Raw genomic sequence first — 20829 nt, 5'->3', positions numbered from 1 at the left:
ACTAGTTTCAAGAGTTTGTTCTGCTGCACCAGCCTTCTCCAACCTGGTGCCCTTCAAATGTTTTGGACTACAAATCCCAGCATCCTTGACCATCGGCCATGCAGGCTGGGGCTGATGGAAATTGTAATCCAGAACATCTGGATGAACATCTGGAGGGCACCATGTTGGGGAAGGAAGTGCTACACATATAGTTTAAAGAGCACTAATCTCCATCGCTTCTAAATCTGACTAAATTGCATTTGCTTATTTGTAGGGGCACATGGGGAGGGGGTCAGAACCCTTTTCCACCTGCCACATCCCCGCCCCCAACAGTTCCTCCTAGCTATGCTTGCTTTCAGTATCAGAACTGGCAGGGGGAAAGTGGGCCATATTATTATTATTATTATTATTATTATTATTATTATTATTATTGGCTTTACTATTGCTTTTCATTTATTTATGACAATTGACATTCAGTCTGCAACTAAGAAACTACAGGTTGCACTCAATGGCAGCTCTGTGCTAGGAGAAAGCAATTCTGCTTACACAAGGTGAAGCATCCAATCTTTGCTGATTCCCTCCCCACAACCTACTACACACCTCTGTGCCATATCACATTCTGTTCCTGGCGTCCCTTGGGACTCAGGAACAGATTTTCATGGGGCACGGGATGTTGCAATGAATGGGGCAGATTGGCAAAAATTGAGTGCTAGAGGAAGTTCTTTCTACTAGTGAAAACCACAAAGCCACCATTAGAAACATCCCAACGACTTCTTCACCCTTTGATCAGTAGCAGGCTGGGACTAGAATAGGGAGAAAACATCTAACACACTGTAGATAGGACAATAACTCCTCCAAATAGTTACCTGATTAACAGGAGGGGCAGCAGTAACTGATGGTGGAGGTGTTAATGATGGTGCTGCATTAGTCTGAGAGACAGCGAGTGTATCCTTTGGCATCTCAGTGGCCTGCTGAGGTTGCTGAGATACCTGCTCAGATGCTTCTTCCTCACCAGAGGATTCTGTTTGGACTTCATCCAATTCTTCCGCTTCAGCCACATCTTCCTCCTCATTGTCCTCCTCCTCCTCTAATGTAACACAAAGAGGATGTAACAATGGGTGGTAGTCTGGACTTGTTACATGATTTATTTTCTGTATCATGACATCAGTGCAAATAGCATAAGGTCTGATATAAAAGATACCCTTCATGAACTATCTGTGACGCTGGTACAACTCCTGTTTGATACGGGACCTGGGAAGAACAGCTAACATCCTAACAGCAGCAGCTCTCAAGCAAACTATGATTATGAAGCCTGGTTGAAAGCTTGATTTCAAATTGTGGTTTGTTTGGAGAAAAACAATCTATGAACAATGGTTTGGCCGCCACAGTAAACCAAGGTTCCCAGTCTGTTGGTTGCAGTAGGGGAGGAGTGCAGTCAGAGCAGTGTTGTACTATCACATTGCTCATTCATTGCATATTTTCTGGCTTAACTCATCATCCAAACACAGACATAGCATTCAATTTCATATTTCTGGTAATCATCCCAGTAAAAGCACAAAAGGTGCTGAATGTTTATTTCAAGATCACAGTTTATGAAGAACTACCTAAGGAAATGTATGATGCTAGAAATATTTCAAGATGGCAACAAAGAAGCTATGAATTCTAGGGATGTAACAAGGCAGTGTTATCCATCTTGGCCTGTGTTTGTCGCATGCAAGCCTGCTTCCATTCTGCTCCACCAAAAACTACATTATTCTTCTCAATGTCCACCTTGGCAAAGTTACATAACATACGCAATATATGTAATTAATAGCATAAATTGCTTCAACATTCTATTATTCCACCCCATTCATTTTGATGCAAAGGAAACACAATACAAATGGGGAGGGGGACAGGACATAATCAATTATGTATCATTGGCAGACTGAAAGCAACAACAACAGCAAATATTGATTGAAGTGACAAGAGGTGTATAATAGGATCTTCCAGCCTTTGGTATACAAACGCATAGCATAAGTACTGGTATATTTCCTTGGCAACAGTCATGGAAACACACATTATTTTTTCTTGCATTTACACAATTACCTTGGTGAGTTACTATTACTGGCAGAATAACACTGTGGACAATTAAGTCCTTCTGGCATGTGAACGTACATACCAGTAAGCCCCCATTCTCTTGTCACGTTATATGAGCACTGGTATTCAAGGAAATGTTCTCCCGTGCATCACTATTTGGTAAGCTGTGGTTCTGCCTAGTCATATAAACAGGCCAGACAGAGGTTAATAACATTAGTGGCAGAGAGGATGTTTGACTCTCAAAAAAAATAAAAAATGGTTATGTACATCACGAAGGACCAAAGCCCCAGATTCTATTAGAGAAAAATTATATTTTCAGTATGCTGTGTTAGTCTCCATGAGAGTTTACTTTTGATTATGAGGCATGGAAAACGGCCTTGTTACATTTGTGAAATGTCAAACAGGCCTCACTGCCATATTCCTGACAGGATGTCCTCACAAAAATTGTGCACCTTCATGGTTAAAAACAAAGCAAATGGGTTCAAAGAAAAGAAAAGAAAGCACATACCTCTGTAAAAGTCAATTTCTCTTATTATCTTTTCTTCTCTGTTGAGATTGACAGTGAATTGGCTCATAATTTCATAGCCATTCTCTATTTTTTCCATCTGAAATGCTCTAGAAGCTTCAGTAATTCTAAAACAGAAATATTGTGTCATTTGCATTAGAGATTGCAAACAAACATTTTTAAAATTGGTGTCTTGTGATATTTGTGAAAAATACACAGATTTGTTCAAAAGGGAAGAACTTACTTTTGTAGCAATGCTTTGGCATTCTGTGAAAAATAAGATAAAACCAATGGAATGAGTTACTTCTTAAATTTTTCTTACTTTAAGATACATTTATTATTATATCTTTATTTATTAATTGCCTTAGGCCAAAACGGCCTCAAGGCGAATATAACAAGGAAAAATAAAGCAATTTGAAATGCAATCTGAATTTCATAGGAAACAAACAGTGAGGATCAATAGCTTAAAACTGCCATGCACTAAATTTGCAAAATCTTTTAAAAGCTGCCACTAAACCACCCCCTCCCATCTTCAACATGACCACCAAAGAGCAACAGAGTTGTACCATACACATTACAAGTTCATTTTTATAGGGAGTTCTAGAATGTATGCTTAACAAATGCAGGAGTCGGACTTTTCACCATGATTAGGAATTTCACATGGGCCTTGACAAAAGATGAGTTTCCCACCCCCCATGTTTTGACCCATAAGGTACATCTTTACAACTACTTGCGCACAGGCAGATATCTATGCATGCACTTACACAGGCAGACACATGGAGGCAATGGGCTGCTGTATCTGTCTGCTACATGCCATACTGAACATTTTCCTCAATACAGAAAGCATCGTCATTCTGTTCCTCAGGCTAAGCAGCAGCAGACTACTAATGTTCTCAATTTCCCTGCAGCTGTGAATATTGCCACTGCTTCACTGTCAAGTAATGAGTGAGATAATCATCAGTTATAAGCTGATAAGGGGGATATTATAAAGGAACAGGACAGGTACACTTTTCACACTGGGGAACTCCAAGATAATTATACCACATAAACTGACTCAATTTACCCGGGGCTCTGAGCTTTAAGCGGAACTTAACATAACGGTTAACCCAGTCCTGACTTCATCTATGAGATCTATGAATAGAATAGTGTAGGTGGAAGTTCCCAGCTCAAAACCGCAAACATATGAAACAGTGTCCTTGCATCTCTTTGCAGAGCTGTCATCTTCTGAAATAAGGCAGTCATTATTATCTTCTGATGTAGGAGCTGCGATTTTTCTCTTTAAAAAAAAAAAGGGAGGGGAGTGTCCATTGGACCTCACCCTGTGCTTTAGGCCAGAACTTCCATTAATAATATATGGGGCTATCAAAATATTTTTAAAGGTGCAAATTACATAGACTCACTGTGATGTCACAGTGCCTAAAACATGTTGCTGCATTCTGGAGACTTTATCAAGATTATTCCCTATACCCTGCCTTACATTACATTTCACAATAGCTTCTGTTTTCCTGCATGCATTGTGTGCCAGAGATACTAAAACAACTGTTTCTTGTCATTGGTAAGATGATGGCCCTACGTGTATGAACAGTCACTAGAATTGCACAAATAACAACATAGGAAAGGTTAGCAAGACCCTACGTCCTCCAGGTTTTTTCAAAGCTCCATACCTGTAAGAAAACGGCCATTTCTGGCTCTTCCATAAACTGGATGCCTGATTCCACTAGTTTTGACACTGTCTCCAAATGGTCGGCATACTTTTTTATCAGAGACCGGACATGTTCCAGTTTCTCTTCTTGGCTCCTCGTGATTATTTGTGTCATCTCACTTTTTCTTTCTTCCAGTATTGAGTACAAATAATCAAATTTTTCACATAGTTGCTCCTTCTGCCTTTTGCAGCAATCCTGTGAATAATTGGCTTCACGTTAAAAAGTGTTATGTCACCTGCATTTTATTGCATTACTATTCTGGAAATCGCTTTTATCAAATAAATATTTCTGAACGAAGTATTTTTGTGAAAATAAATAATCCTGAACAATGGCTATTAAGGGCCAAGGGGCTTCTCTGATTCTCTGAATGAAATCTGTTTGAACAAAAATGTACCACATTAGACAACTGAAGAGAGAATCTCTAGTTTTAGTATTCCAAAATAATGAGGGAGGCATGGAATTTCTTCATAATGTGCACTAATCCTAAACGTCTTGAAAAATACATCAAAACTATGAATGTTGCAGATTATGTTGAATATGGCAAATATTTTTAAAAGACAAGACTAGGAAATAAAAAGATTCTACATAATTATGTAGCACATTCTAAAAATATGAAACTTATCAGCTTCTAAAGTACTGAATTTTCTTCCAGTAGATAGACTTTTATACACATTATTACTCTCAAACACATCAAAATTATTTAAAATAGTCTGAAACATGTTTTTCCTTAACATAACCTGAATACTCAAAAACTTTGGGCAGATTACAAAAGCTAAATATAGCTCAGCAGGATCTGCCTTTGCTTTTGAAACAAAAAGTAAATAATCAGATATTCTATTTTAGAAGCCTAGCCTTATTCAAAGCTTTCAGTGAACTAATTTAAACAGAGGTCAGAAAAGAGTTTATCGTAATAAAGAATCAGGAACCCCATTTCCAGGTTGCTTAAATCATTTTGATTCCAGCTGTGCAATGTATTGGAATCCACATTTTAAACCAGAACAGGAAGGTGAGTGTTTGTGTCTCTTAGCTCTAGGCGATTTTCTTAGCTTGACAAATTTCAAGGTCAAACTGATGCCCATCAGAGAGGGAGATGATGTGAAATGAGGAAGAATCATTGGGTTATGGAATCACTCCTCACAGAAAACATCTTAACAGCTTATTTTATTATTATTTATGGATGCAAAGTCTTCATAAACATTATGAAGGTGAAAGGCTGTATGAGTATCGCAATCTTGGAAAATAGTTGAGAAAAGAGAGCATTGCATGTGAGTGAGTCATTGCTGGAAAGATACAGCATTGGTCTTGGAGATTGCTTCTGTTTCTTAAATGTATCATTCTCTATAAACCTTTGAGGTCTTGGTTTTTGTTTAAGTTTGCTAAAACTTCAGTGTTAAGGAGCCTCTGCTTTGGTGTGATTCTAATTTCTACAGTTAACTTACTTGAAAGGCTTGTTTCAGTCTGCAAATCCCTGATAGCAACCAATTTCATCCTTGCAGTGCAAAGCCTTCCTGACAACAAAGTTTTAACTTAACAGCTTATATTTTCCTTTCCTTCCTTCCTTGGCTCAGGGTTTTTAGAGACTTTGAACCACCTTTGGTATATTATTTCTTCTTCTTTGCTTTGGTTACATAAAGAACTACAATGGATTTTCCTGCTAATTAGAGCCACAGTATCTTGAATTTAAACATTATTGCCCTGTGTATTTTTTATTTACAACCTTTCACTTGGTGATGGAGGTTCAATCATTTTAGCTGTTTTCGTCTTTTGGTGTATATGTGTGAGAGATTGGGGTTCTTTTGACAAGGCTTATAGTGAGGGCAGAGTTAGATGTGACATGGGAGATAATGTGATCAAGATCTCCTGCAGCATAAAAGAAATAGTAATACAGTGGTACCTCTGGTTACGAACTTAATTTGTTCCGGAGGTCCATTCTTAACCTGAAACCGTTCTTAACCTGAGGTACCATTTTAGCTAATGGGACCTCCCACTGCTGCGGCACCGCTGTGGCATGATTTCCATTCTCATCCTGAAGCAAAGTTCTTAACCCAAGGTACTACTTCCGGGTTAGCGGAGTCTGTAACCCGAAGTGTTTGTAACCCGAGGTACCACAGTAGTAACTACAGAGCATTCAAAATTGGTTGAGGCCCGCAGTGCAGGGAGGCTTAACCCTTCCCTTCCTCTGACTTTCCTTATTAAAATTCCCCAAAGAAACTGGTGGAAGAAACTTGGGGAGATGTCTAGTATTCAGTTTCATATTGCGTTAAACAAATCTGTCAGTGCTGGTCATCTCAGTTTCTCATTTTCCATACTTAAATTCAGTTCTCCACATTTGCGGAGCACTTTGCGAATTTAAATTAAACTAATCCTCATGAAAATTCATGAACATTTCAGTGCGAATTGCTCTGAAGAAACACATTTTTGTATGTCGTTATGATTAACAGGAGAGGGTGGCTCTACAGCAAATGTCCCAATTGACCCCATCCACTTCCATCTGTCCTTTCCCCAATTACTCCTCCTCTCCAACTTTATTCACCTGTCACCAGAACTCTAAAACTGTTTCACACACTTACATATTTCCCTCATTCCTCTACATGCCACCTTAAAGGTAAAGGGACCCCTGACCATCAGGTCCAGTCGTGACCGACTCTGGGGTTGCGGCGCTCATCTCGCTTTATTGGCCGAGGGAGCCAGTGTACAGCTTCCAGGTCATGTGGCCAGCATGACTAAGCCGCTTCTGGCGAACCAGAGCAGAGCAAGGAAATGCCGTTTACCTTCCTGCTGGAGCGGTACCTATTTATCTACTTGCACTTTGACGTGCTTTCGAACTGCTAGGTTGGCAGGAGCAGGGACCGAGCAACAGGAGCTCACGCCATCGCAGGGATTTGAACCACCGACCTTCTGATCGGCAAGTCCTAGGCTCTGTGGTTTAACCCACAGCGCCACTAGCCCCTTCCCCAATTCTTACTTTATCCCCACCCCCATAATCATCAGAGAACTAAAACTGTCACACAGATAACAACCCTTGTTTCGCCAACCAAGGCCTTCCCTTAACCTCCCCTCCCAACCAACTAATTTATTATTCTTCCTGCCTATCCTCCTCCTCTCTCTCTCCCCACCCCCATTCCTGCCTTTAGAATCTTGGAAACCAGCAAATGATAACACCGCGATGACAAACTGGTGCAAATATAGCATAGAGAGAGAGAGATCCATTTCTGAAAGCCATTTCCCTTGATATAATGCATTCTCTGTGTTATTTTCAGTAGTGTATGCATTTATGTGCACACTTTCCACTGGTATATGCATTATTGTATACACGACTTGGCTTGATGAGTGCACTGTAAAATTCAGAGAAATGCAAATTTTGAAGGATGGCTGTGTGTGGACTTGCTTCTTGCTTTGGAAAGTACAAAACAGGGAGGTTCACCTTTAAATGTGAACTGAATTGGGTTGTTCCTCCAATCCTGTATCACGTGCCTCTGCCTTTCTTGTCCTAGATGGTAGGGACTGGATAGCTTTCAGGAGGAATGCAGAATAAGATGAGTCCTCCTGAACACTACAGTCATACCTCGGGTTACAGACGCTTCAGGTTGTGTTTTTTCGGGTTAAGGACTGCCAAAACCCAGAAGTACCGGAACGGGTTACTTCCAGGTTTCGGCAGTTGCGCATGCGCAGAAGCACTAAATTGCAACCCGCACATGCGCAGACGTGCAGCTGTGGGTTGCGAACATGCATCCCACACAGATCATGTTCGCAACCCAAGTGTCCACTGTATATGGAGATCATCAGATTTTCTTTAGTATAATCATACGTTTCCCATTGAGGGATAGATGGCAGCTTTGGGAAGGGTATTTTAAATGCAAAGAGAGTATGGGAGGAAAGGATTTACCTACTCTCCCAATGCTATGGTCCTGATCCCATTCAGGCCTCATGTGGCCTTCATTTTTTTTAATGAAGCAGATTATGTTCTGAGATGTTCTGCATCACACCTAGTTTGGACCTCAGTCTAAGATGGGTTTCTCTGCAAGCTCCAGTTGCCCATCATGTGTTTTTATTTGTCGGTTTGTTAACATTAGTGATGCAAATATTTTGCAAGAACTTCATGAAAGGCGCTTGTGGTTTCAAGACAAATTCACAGCATTATTTGTGGTGTAAGTCCTACTACTCCTGTCTAATGCCGCCTGTGGAAAGAGTTGCTGGGCTACAACCCAGAGAACTGTTCTCTATCTTTCACTTCCCTGAGACAGCTGCAGTTTCTCCTGCCCATTTCTCCTGTGGTTTTATTTAATCCTATTAGATATACAGAAATACTATGCTCAAAGGAAGAATCTTTCTGAATATCAGGGGCTAGGTACAACAGTACAAGACTTTGGTTGCCATCAGTCCCTGTCTGTGCACTTTCCCAGAGGCATGTGCAGGAACATTTTTAAATAAATTATATTTATTATTCATTTGATTTGTTGTGAGCCATTCTGGGCACATAACAAATGGCAGAAAAAGAAATGAATGAAAATTATGATGATCTTGTGAGCCTACATGGAGGCAAGCTGAGGGCAGACTGGTGGGGCAGTGCCCAATAGGCCCTAATTGGCCAGCCTCCACTGGGGTTGTCCATGAGAAAATGTAGTCCTACACACACACACACACACACACACACACACCCTAGTATAGCCAATACACAGTCTGTGTGGGACTTAAAAATCCCCCACTTATATCCAGTCCAAGAGAATGGCACTTGACTGTCAGCTTCTTCTACGAGGAGGATGGGGACAACATTAGTTGGCTCTACTTGTTATTGGCTCTGGCTCCCTGCCTTCCACCCCTCCAACCCCAATGGGCACCAGCTGATGGTGGGGCCAGAGGCAAGACAAGTGTGTAACAAGTAACAAGTTTGAATCTTGGCTTTATATAGTAGGCTACATGGAAAAGCAGAGGTTTCTACACACACTTCTCTCCCTCCAGGCAAACAAGCAAGAGGCATTATGACAATTCAAAAACACATTCCAGTCAGGCAAAGGCACTTGAGGATGGCATGGAGGGGTCTCCAGAGGGGGCATGGCCTGCAGAAGGTCCTGAAGACCAGATAATAGGCCTGGGGGGCACTTTTCACACCTGGGCTACGGTTCCCCATCCCTGGTCTACATGCTTCACACTCTTAACTATCAGTATCCATTCCTTGCATTCCTGCTATCTTTAGCTTTCTATACTTGTCACAAGTCAACTCCTTATAGCTAAAGATAGCAGGACTTGCTGGTCCAGCCTACTTTCACAGGCAGAAGTATCATGGTCTAGAACAGAGCTTTCCAAAATTTTCATGTTGGTGACACAATTTTTAGACATGCATCATTTTTGACCCAGTAATTCAGTAATTCAGTTTTGCTAGCAAACTGGAGCTCAAATAAGAGATAAGAGATACAGACACATATTGCACGACACACCTGTACACTGCAGCTGACACACTAACGTGTCGCAACACACAGTTTGGAAAGCTCTGGTCTAGAACATGGTCAGCATTGGTTTCTGAGGTTTAGACGACACATGATGGATTGATGGGGGCAGGGAAAGGAGCAACTTCAGTCTTCTCCTCAATCTTCTCCCTACAAATTTGTCCCCCAAGTAACTTTTGGTGCTTTGCTCACATAAGACAATAATCATCTGGAGGACAGCTGATTTAGAGGTGGGATGCCAAAGGAGAAAAAAGAAGTTAAAATGCACTCTCCCTCTTTCCAATTTCCAGCTGGAGACTGCAGCCTGTACCATTTCTTTACGGGGTGGGGAAGAAAATGGGGAGGGGAGGGCCTACATTTGATCTTAAGATTGTATCTTGAAAGAGAAATGCCTCTTCTTGTGTCTGAAAAATGTCATGAGAGGAGTGGCAGGTTTCAGATGCCCTTTCTGACCTATCCGGAATAAGTATGCAGAGTCAGCGAACCACGTGGTGTTCCAATTATGCACTGACACTCTCTAATTGACCCTCATGGGAGTTAAGGATCCTGAAGTAAAATGGCGGCAAGCGGCAGGTCATTAACCAAGGTCATGTAGGTCTGGCAACAGCAGGAAAGTAACCCTTTGAGAAAGGCTTCATTCTGCAATGGGAAAGCATACACACGTTTTCATTATGTCGTCCAATTTCAAATTGGAAATTGGACTTGAGAATTTGCTTTTGTTTGCCTGTTAGTTTATTTTTAGCAAGCACCCAGCCATCTCTAGTAAACCTCTGCAGCCTTAGCACCCCTGACAAACCCACTAGTGAACTGAGGCCTGTCTGCCCTCAACGACACAGTCTCCTCAGGTGGCAGGCAGGGGACAGCTGGGTGGGTGGCAGAACCAGGCCCCCGAGGAGTGTGCCACTCACCTCCTCCTGCACTTCTCACCTGTAGCCACTGCCTGGCCCTGGGAAGAATGGGGCCGCTGCTGCTGCCACTTGCTCCTCTGTCGCCTCCTTTCTTCTCCTCTGTTACCTTCCATGTGCCAGGGCTTCCCTCAGCTGCCTCTGGTCACCTTAGGTGGCGGCAGGGAGCCCCATTTTCTGTTTTGCCTCAAGTGACAAAATGCATTAGGCTAGCCTTGAGTGCATTGATTATTGCTCCTTCAAACCTGGAGTCAGCCCTCACTGGGGCCACCCTTATATTTCTCACAATGTCCCAGATGGACACTACATTAGCAGCATTGTAGGAAATACAGTTGGTGGCTCCAAACCACCTGGGACTGAGTGCAAGGTTGCTGTTGCTCAACTCATCCATCATAAGGCTAGGTAAGCCTTTGCGTGAAATCTACTTCCATGTAAATATTGTTACCACATGGGTGAGAATGGTGATGTAAGTCTTTCCTACCCGGTCAACACATTCTCTCCCAGTGGATGTCAACTGTTGACAAGGGGAGCTGACCCTTTAACTTTCTTACTTGTAGAAAGCTATCAGTGACTATGAATTGGCTCTTTACCCTGGCTTTTCACACCTGAAATGTATATTCCCATGACCCACCCTATTTCTGTGGCTGTAATTTGCTTTACGGGGCGCATGGGGTGTTAGGGAAGGGGTAGTAACTTTGGTGGTGGACACATCATGTTTATTCTGGGTAGGTTGTCCATCGTTGGTCCCCACCCTGCACTCAGCTTTCTGTGGCTCCTAAAAGCTGTCAGCAAGCAACAACAGCTACAGCATGGGAAATAGCCTCAGCTAGTTAGTTAAACGAGATGAGGGTAGCTAATGGGTCTCAAAGCCTTGGTGAGTTCCCCTCCATGTGAGGACAGGCTCCAATGGATTGACTAGACAAGACCCATAGTGGGTCCAACAGTTATGAAGGTGGTTTCTGCACGTGCTGTAGAGGGAACTGAGGAGCAGATGGGGCCCATCATCCTGGGAATGCAGCCCATCTGGGAGAAGGAAAACTCTGAACCTAAACCTCCACTGCCTTGCGGGATCTGTTTGGGAGAAGAAAAGACCAAGGAGTAAACCCTACACAAATCTGGAACGGAGTCCCTAAGACAGTTGGAGGACACCAGCAATTCCTGCAGCCAAGCTGGTGCCAAACATATTGCTCTGCTTTCCTTCGCACCACATCAATGAAGCTGAGGGAGGTGGGTCTTGTTGTCTGGGCAGCCCAGGACCTCCATACACACTGCTCAGACTTGCGCCCCAGGCAGGTCTCTTCAGTGCTGCTAACGCAATGGTTTGACTTCATCCCCAGAGTCACATTCCTTTGTCTCTTGAGACAGACAGGTGCCAACCAATTGTTTTAAACTTGAATTTTAAATTGTTGCAACCTGCCCTTGCAACCTTACGGTGGGCTAGAAATTTAATAAGTGAGTGGATTGAAACTTTCAGTGCATTAGCTGGTGACTGCATTCTTCATTCCCTTCATAGTGTGTGTGGCCCAGTGCACTTGCTTGAGTCATCTGGGTTTGTTTACTAAACATATCCATTGCCTACGCTGTAAGGTTGACAGGCTCTTCTGTCATGGGACACCTTTGTTATTCCTGGCTTCTGCTGGTAGCATAATCTGGACGAAGCATTCACCATGTTAGCCCCAAGAGAAGACATGATCCATTTAAAAATGGTTAAGACGGTGCTCTTTATGGCATAAATTGTGCTAGTGCATAACATACCATGCTTTTGAGCTCTGTGCATCTTGAAAACTGTGTGTTTCTCCAGTCACACCTCTTAGAGTAAATTAGATTAAAAGTCTCAAATGAGACATTTAAAACTGCACCATCATCGAAGTTGTTTGCTCTTACCACAGACTACAGTGGTACCTCAGGTTACATACGCTTCAGGTTACAGACTCCGCTAACCCAGAAATAGCGCTTCAGGTTAAGAACTTTGCTTCAGGATGAGAACAGAAATTGTGCTCTGGCAGCGTAGCAGCAGCAGCAGGAGGCCCCATTAGCTAAAGTGGTGCTTCAGGTTAAGAACAGTTTCAGGTTAAGAACGGACCTCCAGAACGAATTAAGTACTTAACCCGAGGTACCACTGTATAACAATGTAAGTATGCAATAATTAGAATTCTAAAGCAGAATTTAGTTTGGTAGAATCTAAATTGTGTTTCTTACCTCAACTGTCCTGCAGGCTTCTTCCAACTGAGTTACAATTCCTTGCACCCTGTCATTACTTCCCACTAATACAGCAATGCCATCGCTGAGTTCAGACTATAATGTAAAATAAACATAACTTAAGGAGAGCATAAAACTCTGTGGCCTTATTGCTTGCATTTTTGGAACGACATCTGCCCCTCCCTCCCACACAAATATTTTTTTTGGGAAATGTACATACTTTACTATAGGAACATACAATAAATTCTACTTTTGAAAACCCCAAAGACATGAAAATACTCCAAAATATACTTTTGCAGTAGATGAAGCTAATCTGCACCACAACTTATTTCATTAAAGGATCTTGTTCCTATAGGAATAGGATTAAAATTTGATTGGCAGGGTTTTATTTTATCCTTCTGAAATTATTTCTAGACTGCTTCTTGAAAGGTTATTCCAGCCTATCTGAATTGCTCAGTTTTGCAGGGATTTTTGCTTTGAATACAAAGTATTTGAACCACCGCCTAAATTTTGCAATTTGGGTGAGACACATATATAGGTTTTACATTATCTCTAGCAGATATATAATCATTGATATGCATATTCATGGATTTCACAGATATCTTTGTTAAACATCATTTCTTTCTAATTATCTCAGAAAGGAGGAAGCCATGGACAGCTTCCAGTGTATTCAACTGGATGTCCCCACCCGCAAATGCATCTACCCAGCCATAGTGTTCACAAATAAATATAATTATGGGTTCCATTCAAAGGCTGTACTTGTAAACTGGCTCTGTCTAGTGGCAGCCACACTAGGACTCTCAAGAAATTGAGCTGCATTTCTCCAGAGGATAGTCCAAATAAACAGCTGTTTAGTGAATGCCGGGTTAAAAATAAAGAGATATTGTACAGATGGCAGCAAAGGATTCTAGGAGCATAGCCCAGCCTTTCTGTTCCATACTCAAGAAATTACTTGCAAAACAAAACATTTCCTTATTAATTGAAAAGTATGCATAAATATACTGATTCATAAAGAGTAGTATGTTCTCTTTCTCGGCTCTAGGATATGTGTCTTTGGTCAAATATTGTGCACATTTGGTCACTATATTTTAAAGAAAATGACAAACTGGTAAGGTTTGAGAGGAGAACAACAACAATAATCATAAAGCTAATAATTGGGGCTGGTGTTAGCACACAACTTCGTCAGGCTGCTGCTAAGGTACTAAGACACCACTTTTTTGTTCCGGGGCATTTAAAATGGTCACTTTCCACAGTGGGAATCTGGAATCGATCAGTTAAATTTCCTCCAATGCACCAGAGCAATGCTACATTCAGGGGCATTGTGGGAAATTAAAATGGCAGTTTCATTGGAACACTGCTATCTGCCATGACCATGAATAAAAGCCTATGTCACCAAGAAAAGGGTGCTCAGAGGTAGAAGGGGGCTTAGAAAAGTACATTTTGCTGGGGAACCCCTAAAGCCTAGAGCTAGGTCTGAAAATAAGGAGTTTTGTTTGGCAGAACAAATGAGAAAAAGAAAGAAGGCATGTTTATTTCATACACTGTGGCAGCTCTGGGGGGAATGCTGATAAATTCTTCCACATAGCCACATGGCCATAGTGTATGAAAGCGGCCCAAGTCACCATTTGGACTGGTCAGTGCCTCACATTCCTGGTTGTGTTATCAATTTGCATTGGTAAGGAAGGTTTCCGTGTCACAGGCTAATCAACATGTTGGTTGTAATGCATGTACCAGTATTAACAAAAGGCTGGGTAGATTTAGAAAAGTCAAAAAGACCCTATCAGGGCACAGGACTTCAACAAGATGACCTTGGTAGGGCCCTTCCATTTTGAGTTTCACATCACACATAATCAATAGTATACAGTTCTGACTGGGTTTTTCAACTGGGACAATCAAACTGCAATCCCGCAACATTGGTGGAGGACCTCACCAGGGAGAGAATTTTATTATGGTTATTTGTTTTCAAAAACTACTAGAATTCTACTGATGAAAATGCATTAAGAGGAAGCCTTTTTTTAAAAAAAATAAAAAATTACCTTCTGTCTTTGGTAAACATTTGTGAGGGGAGCAACCTCACAATCTTTATGAGCACCAAAAACTTTGCACATTGAGCATGTCGGCACTTCACAATTCAGGCAATAAATATTAATTTTCTCATCTTCATGTTCTTCACACATTGGCTGTTCAGTTTTTCTTTCAGGCCTGTGAATGGAATTCACCAAGAAGAATAAGAAAACCAAATCCCAATCTGCATCACTTTTTAAAAAATTAAATGATAAAATAAAATAGGCAAAATGCCAGTTCATCTAGCCTGATACTGTCTCCTCTGACTTATGGTTGCTTTCCCTGATACCTGATCCTGGTCATGATGCCAAGTACTGAATCTGGGACTTTCTGTATGCAAGGAATACACTTTACTACAAACTATGGTCTTTCCCCAACAGAAGAATACGATACAAAAGAGTGACACGGGGAACAGAGAAGGGAAATCTGAAAACATGCTGGGTTCACACTTCCGTTTACTGTGCACTTACTGTTTTTCCAGTGCTGGGTTTGTAACCCATGTTTACACAACATTATTCAAAATTCATATCCAAAATTCCTGAACTTTCTTGGAGTTATTCCTAATTCATATCTAGCCAAGGTATGAACATCAGCATAATGCTGCTGGTCAACAAAAGAGGTTTAAAAACTCTCTCAAGGCAAATCTTAAAAAATGTAGTATTAACATTGACAATTGGGAAACACTGGCCTGTGAGCGCTCCAGTTGGAGAACAGCCTTTACCAAAGGTGTCATGGACTTTGAAGACACTCGAACTCAGGATGAAAGGGAGAAACGAGCTAAGAGGAAGGCACATTTGGCAAACCCTAACCATGATCAACTCCTGCCTAGAAACCTATGTCCTCACTGTGGAAGGACATGTGGAGCCAGAATTGGCCTATGGACACACCACTAAGACCATATCCATGGAAGAGGAATACCTTCGCACAGGGCAGGAACATCTCTACCCCGCCAGTGCCCCTTGGTGTTGCACTAATCTCATGCCTGTCAACTGCCCTGAAAAAATGGCTGCTGGAATCTTGCGTAATTTCGGGCTGTACTTTTTTGGGGCATGCTGCTAAAAAATATGCATTTTGGGGTGCCATGTCCCAAAAAGGCACTTTTGAGAGGCTGCAATCTGTGTCCCAGTTCTGGGCAGCTTCATGTTGGAAGGGATGCAATCTGACATTGGTGAAGCCATACAGATGTGAACAGCTGGGTGGGGGGAAGGAGCTGTGAAATGCGCACACGAAAAACCTTCCTTGCACTCTCAGATGGTAATATAAACACCCCCAAAGAATTCCTGTCTGTTTCCTTGCACAAGTGATGATGAATTTATTATTTCGGTCACAGACCAGTTCAAGCCCACATACAATATCAAGGAAGTCATAAAACACGATAGGGATACAGTACGTTTGAATTTGCAATTAGGTATAACAGGGACAATACAGATATAGCAACAGTTAAAAAATATATAAATTAAAACTTAGTCCTTGCACAAGTTTACAGAGGCTGTTTTTCAGAGATCCAGTATGTATAATCCTCTCACAATATGCCCATTTTTACTCTGTATTGGTCTTCAACCCATGTACACAATAATAGGTTCCCCCTAGACTACACTGATCCTGCACTAAGATAGAGAAGTTCCCATGTTCTGGTTTCTAGCACTTGAAGGTGAAATGGACCTGAAGGAAATGAATGAGACCTGCACAGTAAAGATAGGCTCCATATATGTACTGCAATCAAATTAGGTTTGAAAAATTTAAGGGGGCATTTTAAGAGTCCTACACGTAAACTTGATAATTGTTCTAAATTACCAAGCAAAATAGCAGGGTGTGTTGCAAGGGGGAGGGGGAGATGCAGAGCAGAGAAATGGCAGAGGGAGCCGATAGGTGTTTAACCCTTTCCATGGCTTCTCTGTTCCAAATTGACTTCCAAGCCAAACATCAGTGTTCAACAGTATTGAACTTATGGACTCTCTTAGATAATAATAGCCCAGCTGTCAAGATGGAGAAGGAACCAGGAAGACCAAACGAAGGGGGAAAAGAAAAAGTTCCTTCCTGCACTTTTAATAGTTGTGTAGAAGACGGAAATTTCCTTTTCTACACAACTGTTAAAGGTTCAAGAGACCTGTTCTCCCCCCCCCCCTCTCTCTCTTGTTTTGCTATCCTAAGGGAACGGGCTCAATTATATGAAATAACATAGCTCTTCAGTTTCTGGCATACAGCCTTTTCCCAAGGGAAGACTTTTGCACAATAATATCTGGGAACCTATTCAGATTTCAATTACAGTGCTACAGAGCCAGAGAAACGTCGCTGAAGAGATGCTCTCTATTCTTCAATACAGCATCCCTTCTTCTGCAACGCTCCATGAAGAGGCAGCCAGAAAATATCCGCGTCATTAAAGCTACAGTCCTGTGCACAGTTAGCAGGGACTAGCTTACTTCCAAGTAGACACGTATAAAATTGTGCTGCTAGGTTTGGTTTGACATCGTTTTGGTATTGGCATAATATGCACATAATATGTCAATGAAAGAAATTATGAAAACAGAGAGAGAGAGAGAGAGAGAGAGAGAGAGAGAGAGAGAGACAGAGAGAAAGTAATAGGATTTGGCAAGGCCAGCATCTAGAGCAGGGGTCAGCAAACTTTTTCAGCAGGGGGCCGGTCCACTGTCCCTCAGACTTTGTGGGGGGCCAGACCATATTTTGAAAAAAAAGAAGAAGAAGAACGAATTCCTATGCCCCACAAATAACCCAGAGATGCATTTTAAATAAAAGGACACATTCTACTGATTAAAAAACACACTGATTTCCGGACCGTCCACGGGCCGGATTTAGAAGGCAATTGGGCCGGATCTGGCCCCCAGGCCTTAGTTTGCCTACGCATGATCTAGAGCTTAGAGAAAGTTGCTGTGGAAGCAGGTGGACAAGTGGTTTAAGTGATTTGAGTGTGTCCTTGCAGTAAATCATCAACAGAAAACTGTTGGTTTCAGTGCATGTATGGGCAGTGATTTGAAGCCAGATTTTGGTCTTTCTGCATATGCTGAAAAAAACTCTCTTCAAACAGGCATTCCCAGGTTAGTGTTAGTATGGCTGTGTGGGAAACAATGAGGTCACATGGATCTTGTTTTATATTGGTTTTGATGATAATGATATTACATTGCTTTTATATGATGTGTTTTTCTTTTCTATTTCTCTACTCAGCTTTGCTCTTTTCATGTTGAATGGTCTTTTTTAAAAAAGCTAAATAAACAAACAAACCATTTCTTCCAGCTATGGGTGCATTTATGCATCCCACTATGATGACTACTTGATTGCCCAAGTCCTTTCAGAGCTCCTGTAGACTAACCCAGAGAGGAGCTGTTAAGCTCTTCTCTCCCCTGCATCTAAGGTGGCCTGGTGAAAAAACAGGGCAGAGCTTCCGCACTTTCAGTGGCTGCATAAGTAGAAGAGCAAAATCAGCAAGTATAGCTTGTCAAGCAAGCGGCACTTGTTCAAATGCCTTCAGTATAAAAGGGCATTTCACCTCTTTTTCACCTGGAGAGGAGAAGCAGCTGAGCTGCTCTCTGGGCCAGTCTACAGAAGGACTCTGGCAACTAGGTAGTCATGTGGAAAAACACACATAACTGGGGAAAATATTTAAGGATTTTATTCAGCAATTCATTGCAGTAGATTTTGATGTTTTATTTTTAAAAGTGCTGGAATGTTGTAACGTATGGTGGATATATGGAATAAACTGAAATGGTCGCAGGAATTTGGTGGGATTTGCAAGGGTGATCCATAGCATGCATCATCGTTTGGTTCTGTGGCTACACACCGACAGACTTTCTTGAGTGTGTACATGAGCAAAGACTGCTGACATGATGAATTATTTGTAGGCTCATTTCTCAGATGCAAGGAGTAAACACCTTTCTACATATTGCTTCATGGCAAGAAATCCCATAAAGCAACAGATTAGAGCTGCTAGCATTATACAATAAGAATAGACGCTTGTGTGGCATCCAATACTGTAAAATGAAGCTCCCAATCAAAGGGTAAAGTGAGCAAACCTTTCTCCTTATACAAAGCAAATCCTAACCAGTATCAGCAGCTGAGCAACCACCAGAGAGGTAGGGGCCTCACTACCTTTAGCAGATGCTGATTGTGCTCATTGCCAGTGCTTTTTTTTTTCTAAACATGGGTGGTGCTGTGGTCTAAACCACTGAACCTAGGGCTTGCCGATCAGAAGGTCGGTGGTTCGAATCCCCAGACAGGGCAAGCTCCCGTTGATCAGTCCCTGCTCCTGCCAACCTAGCAGTTCAAAAGCACACAGTGCAAGTAGATAAATAGGTACCACTCCAGCAGGAAGGTAAACGGCGTTTCTGTGCACTGCTCTGGTTCGCCAGAAGCGGCTTAGTCATGCTGGCCACATGACCCGGAGGCTGTACGCCGCCTCCATCGGCCAATAAAGCAAGATGAGCACCGCAACCCCAGAGTCGTCCGCGACTGGACCTAACGGTCAGGGATCCCTTTAGCTTTTTACCATGAAGTTGTTATAGTAAGTGCCACACTTTTTAATAACAACAACAAAAAAGTGCCTTACTGCATACCTTTGAGTGCCCCCTGAAAAAAAGCACTGCTCATTGCTATTGCTTTCTCTTTCTATAGCTATCTGGAGATAAAGGCTCCAGGTTGACTTGAGGAATTAAAATAAGAATGGGGTAGAGGAAAGAAGTTCTAACAGGGAATGGGCAGCAATAGCTCAGTTTTATAATAGAAGTCTCGATTTGGGGTTTGGGGAATCCAATCCATGCGTTTCTGTGGCAAACACAACCAAGTCAGGAACCTGCATCCATAGGCAACCCTTCAAGGACAAAAATCGGTCCATTACCTGGTAGATTCCTGCTTGTAAATATCAATTATATTTTCCACCAACAGGTTCCTTTGAAGACCATACACTCCATGCCTGTCCAGAACTACTTCATGTCTGCAAGATGGACAGCGGAATCGACCTCCTGATGCCACAGTTGTGCCTCCTCTGGTTGGCAGGTAAGGGTTCGAGGCCTGTTCTTGCCAAACAATAAACAAAGTTGTAAAGCTAAGCATGCAATATTTCACAGTTATTTCTGACAACTGCTCTCACTTCCACATCACAAGGTCCATCTCACACTATCTGCTTAAGATATGATCTAATACCTGGATGCAGTCACTCTGATGACTTCAGGGGACCTGGATCAGGTCATCAAAGCCAAACTACCAGGAAAAATACTGCCCAAAAAGTACACAGAAAGAGAAATAGCTGCAAATATAATGTTGCTCAAGCCTGGAAGCTAATAATATAATGACAACTTATGCTAGAGAGAAATTTGCCATTTTTAGAGGTGTTGTGGAACAACAGGAATGGGTATGTGTGTTAATATCTCTAAATACTTGAAATAACATTTCAGCCTATATAAATAAAAGGGACATTTACAAATGTAACAGATTCAAAATCACACTTAAGATAAATAACAAAGAACCCATGTGCCTAATTAATTCTCTCTCTCTTTTTTTGCTTTTAAAGAGAATCCTGTTTATTAAATGATACCCCTCCCCCCTTTGTAACATGAAAGTATTATAAACATTTATTGGAATTTTAAAAAGTTTAATAGATCTACCTGGAAGATATCGTTGGCACATTTTCTGCAGAGGTTGTGCTGACAGGGGAGGATAACCACTGGCTTAGTAAACATCTCTAAACATATGGGACAAATAAGCTGCTTCTCCAAGTTATCCATAGTTTGCTGCTCTTTGGAAAAAGACTTGTAATTAAGAGAGGTGCTCATCTCCTAGCGATTCCAAGGAGCATAGGCTCAGAGTTAGGGTGCTGCCGAGCGGTTTCCGGGTTAGGTCCCTTAAAAGAATTCCAAAGCTTGTGAGATCAAATGTCCTTTGAGGATCTTTCCCTGGAGGACATTGTTTTAACTGAGTGAAGAGAGCTGGGTCTATTTTAGAAGCAG

General features: G+C 41.8%; 1 protein-coding gene across 5 annotated transcripts in view; it reads right to left on the bottom strand.

The window, feature by feature from the left end:
• The window catches only part of TRIM55 (tripartite motif containing 55), a 39464-nt gene extending 18635 nt beyond the window's left edge, over positions 1 to 20829 (bottom strand). For 4 of the 5 annotated variants that reach the window (XM_083623351.1, XM_083623350.1, XM_083623348.1 and 1 more), the window contains exons 1-8: positions 20488 to 20829; positions 19722 to 19894; positions 14848 to 15013; positions 12812 to 12907; positions 4225 to 4458; positions 2805 to 2827; positions 2564 to 2688; positions 846 to 1066 (exon numbers count right to left, since the gene is read on the bottom strand). In XM_083623351.1, the coding sequence (XP_083479477.1) occupies positions 846 to 1066; positions 2564 to 2688; positions 2805 to 2827; positions 4225 to 4458; positions 12812 to 12907; positions 14848 to 15013; positions 19722 to 19894; positions 20488 to 20655 (1206 nt within the window). In that variant the 5' untranslated portion in view covers positions 20656 to 20829. The remainder of the gene's footprint in view (positions 1 to 845; positions 1067 to 2563; positions 2689 to 2804; positions 2828 to 4224; positions 4459 to 12811; positions 12908 to 14847; positions 15014 to 19721; positions 19895 to 20487) is intronic. The other variant, XM_083623352.1, reaches the window with a different exon arrangement.

Source organism: Podarcis filfolensis (assembly GCF_964270895.1).
Source record: "Podarcis filfolensis genome assembly, chromosome: 7".
In the NCBI taxonomy this organism is placed as follows: Eukaryota; Metazoa; Chordata; class Lepidosauria; order Squamata; family Lacertidae; genus Podarcis; species Podarcis filfolensis.
Note: the sequence above shows the minus strand (reverse complement) of the source record. Positions and strands in the feature narration are given on the sequence as shown.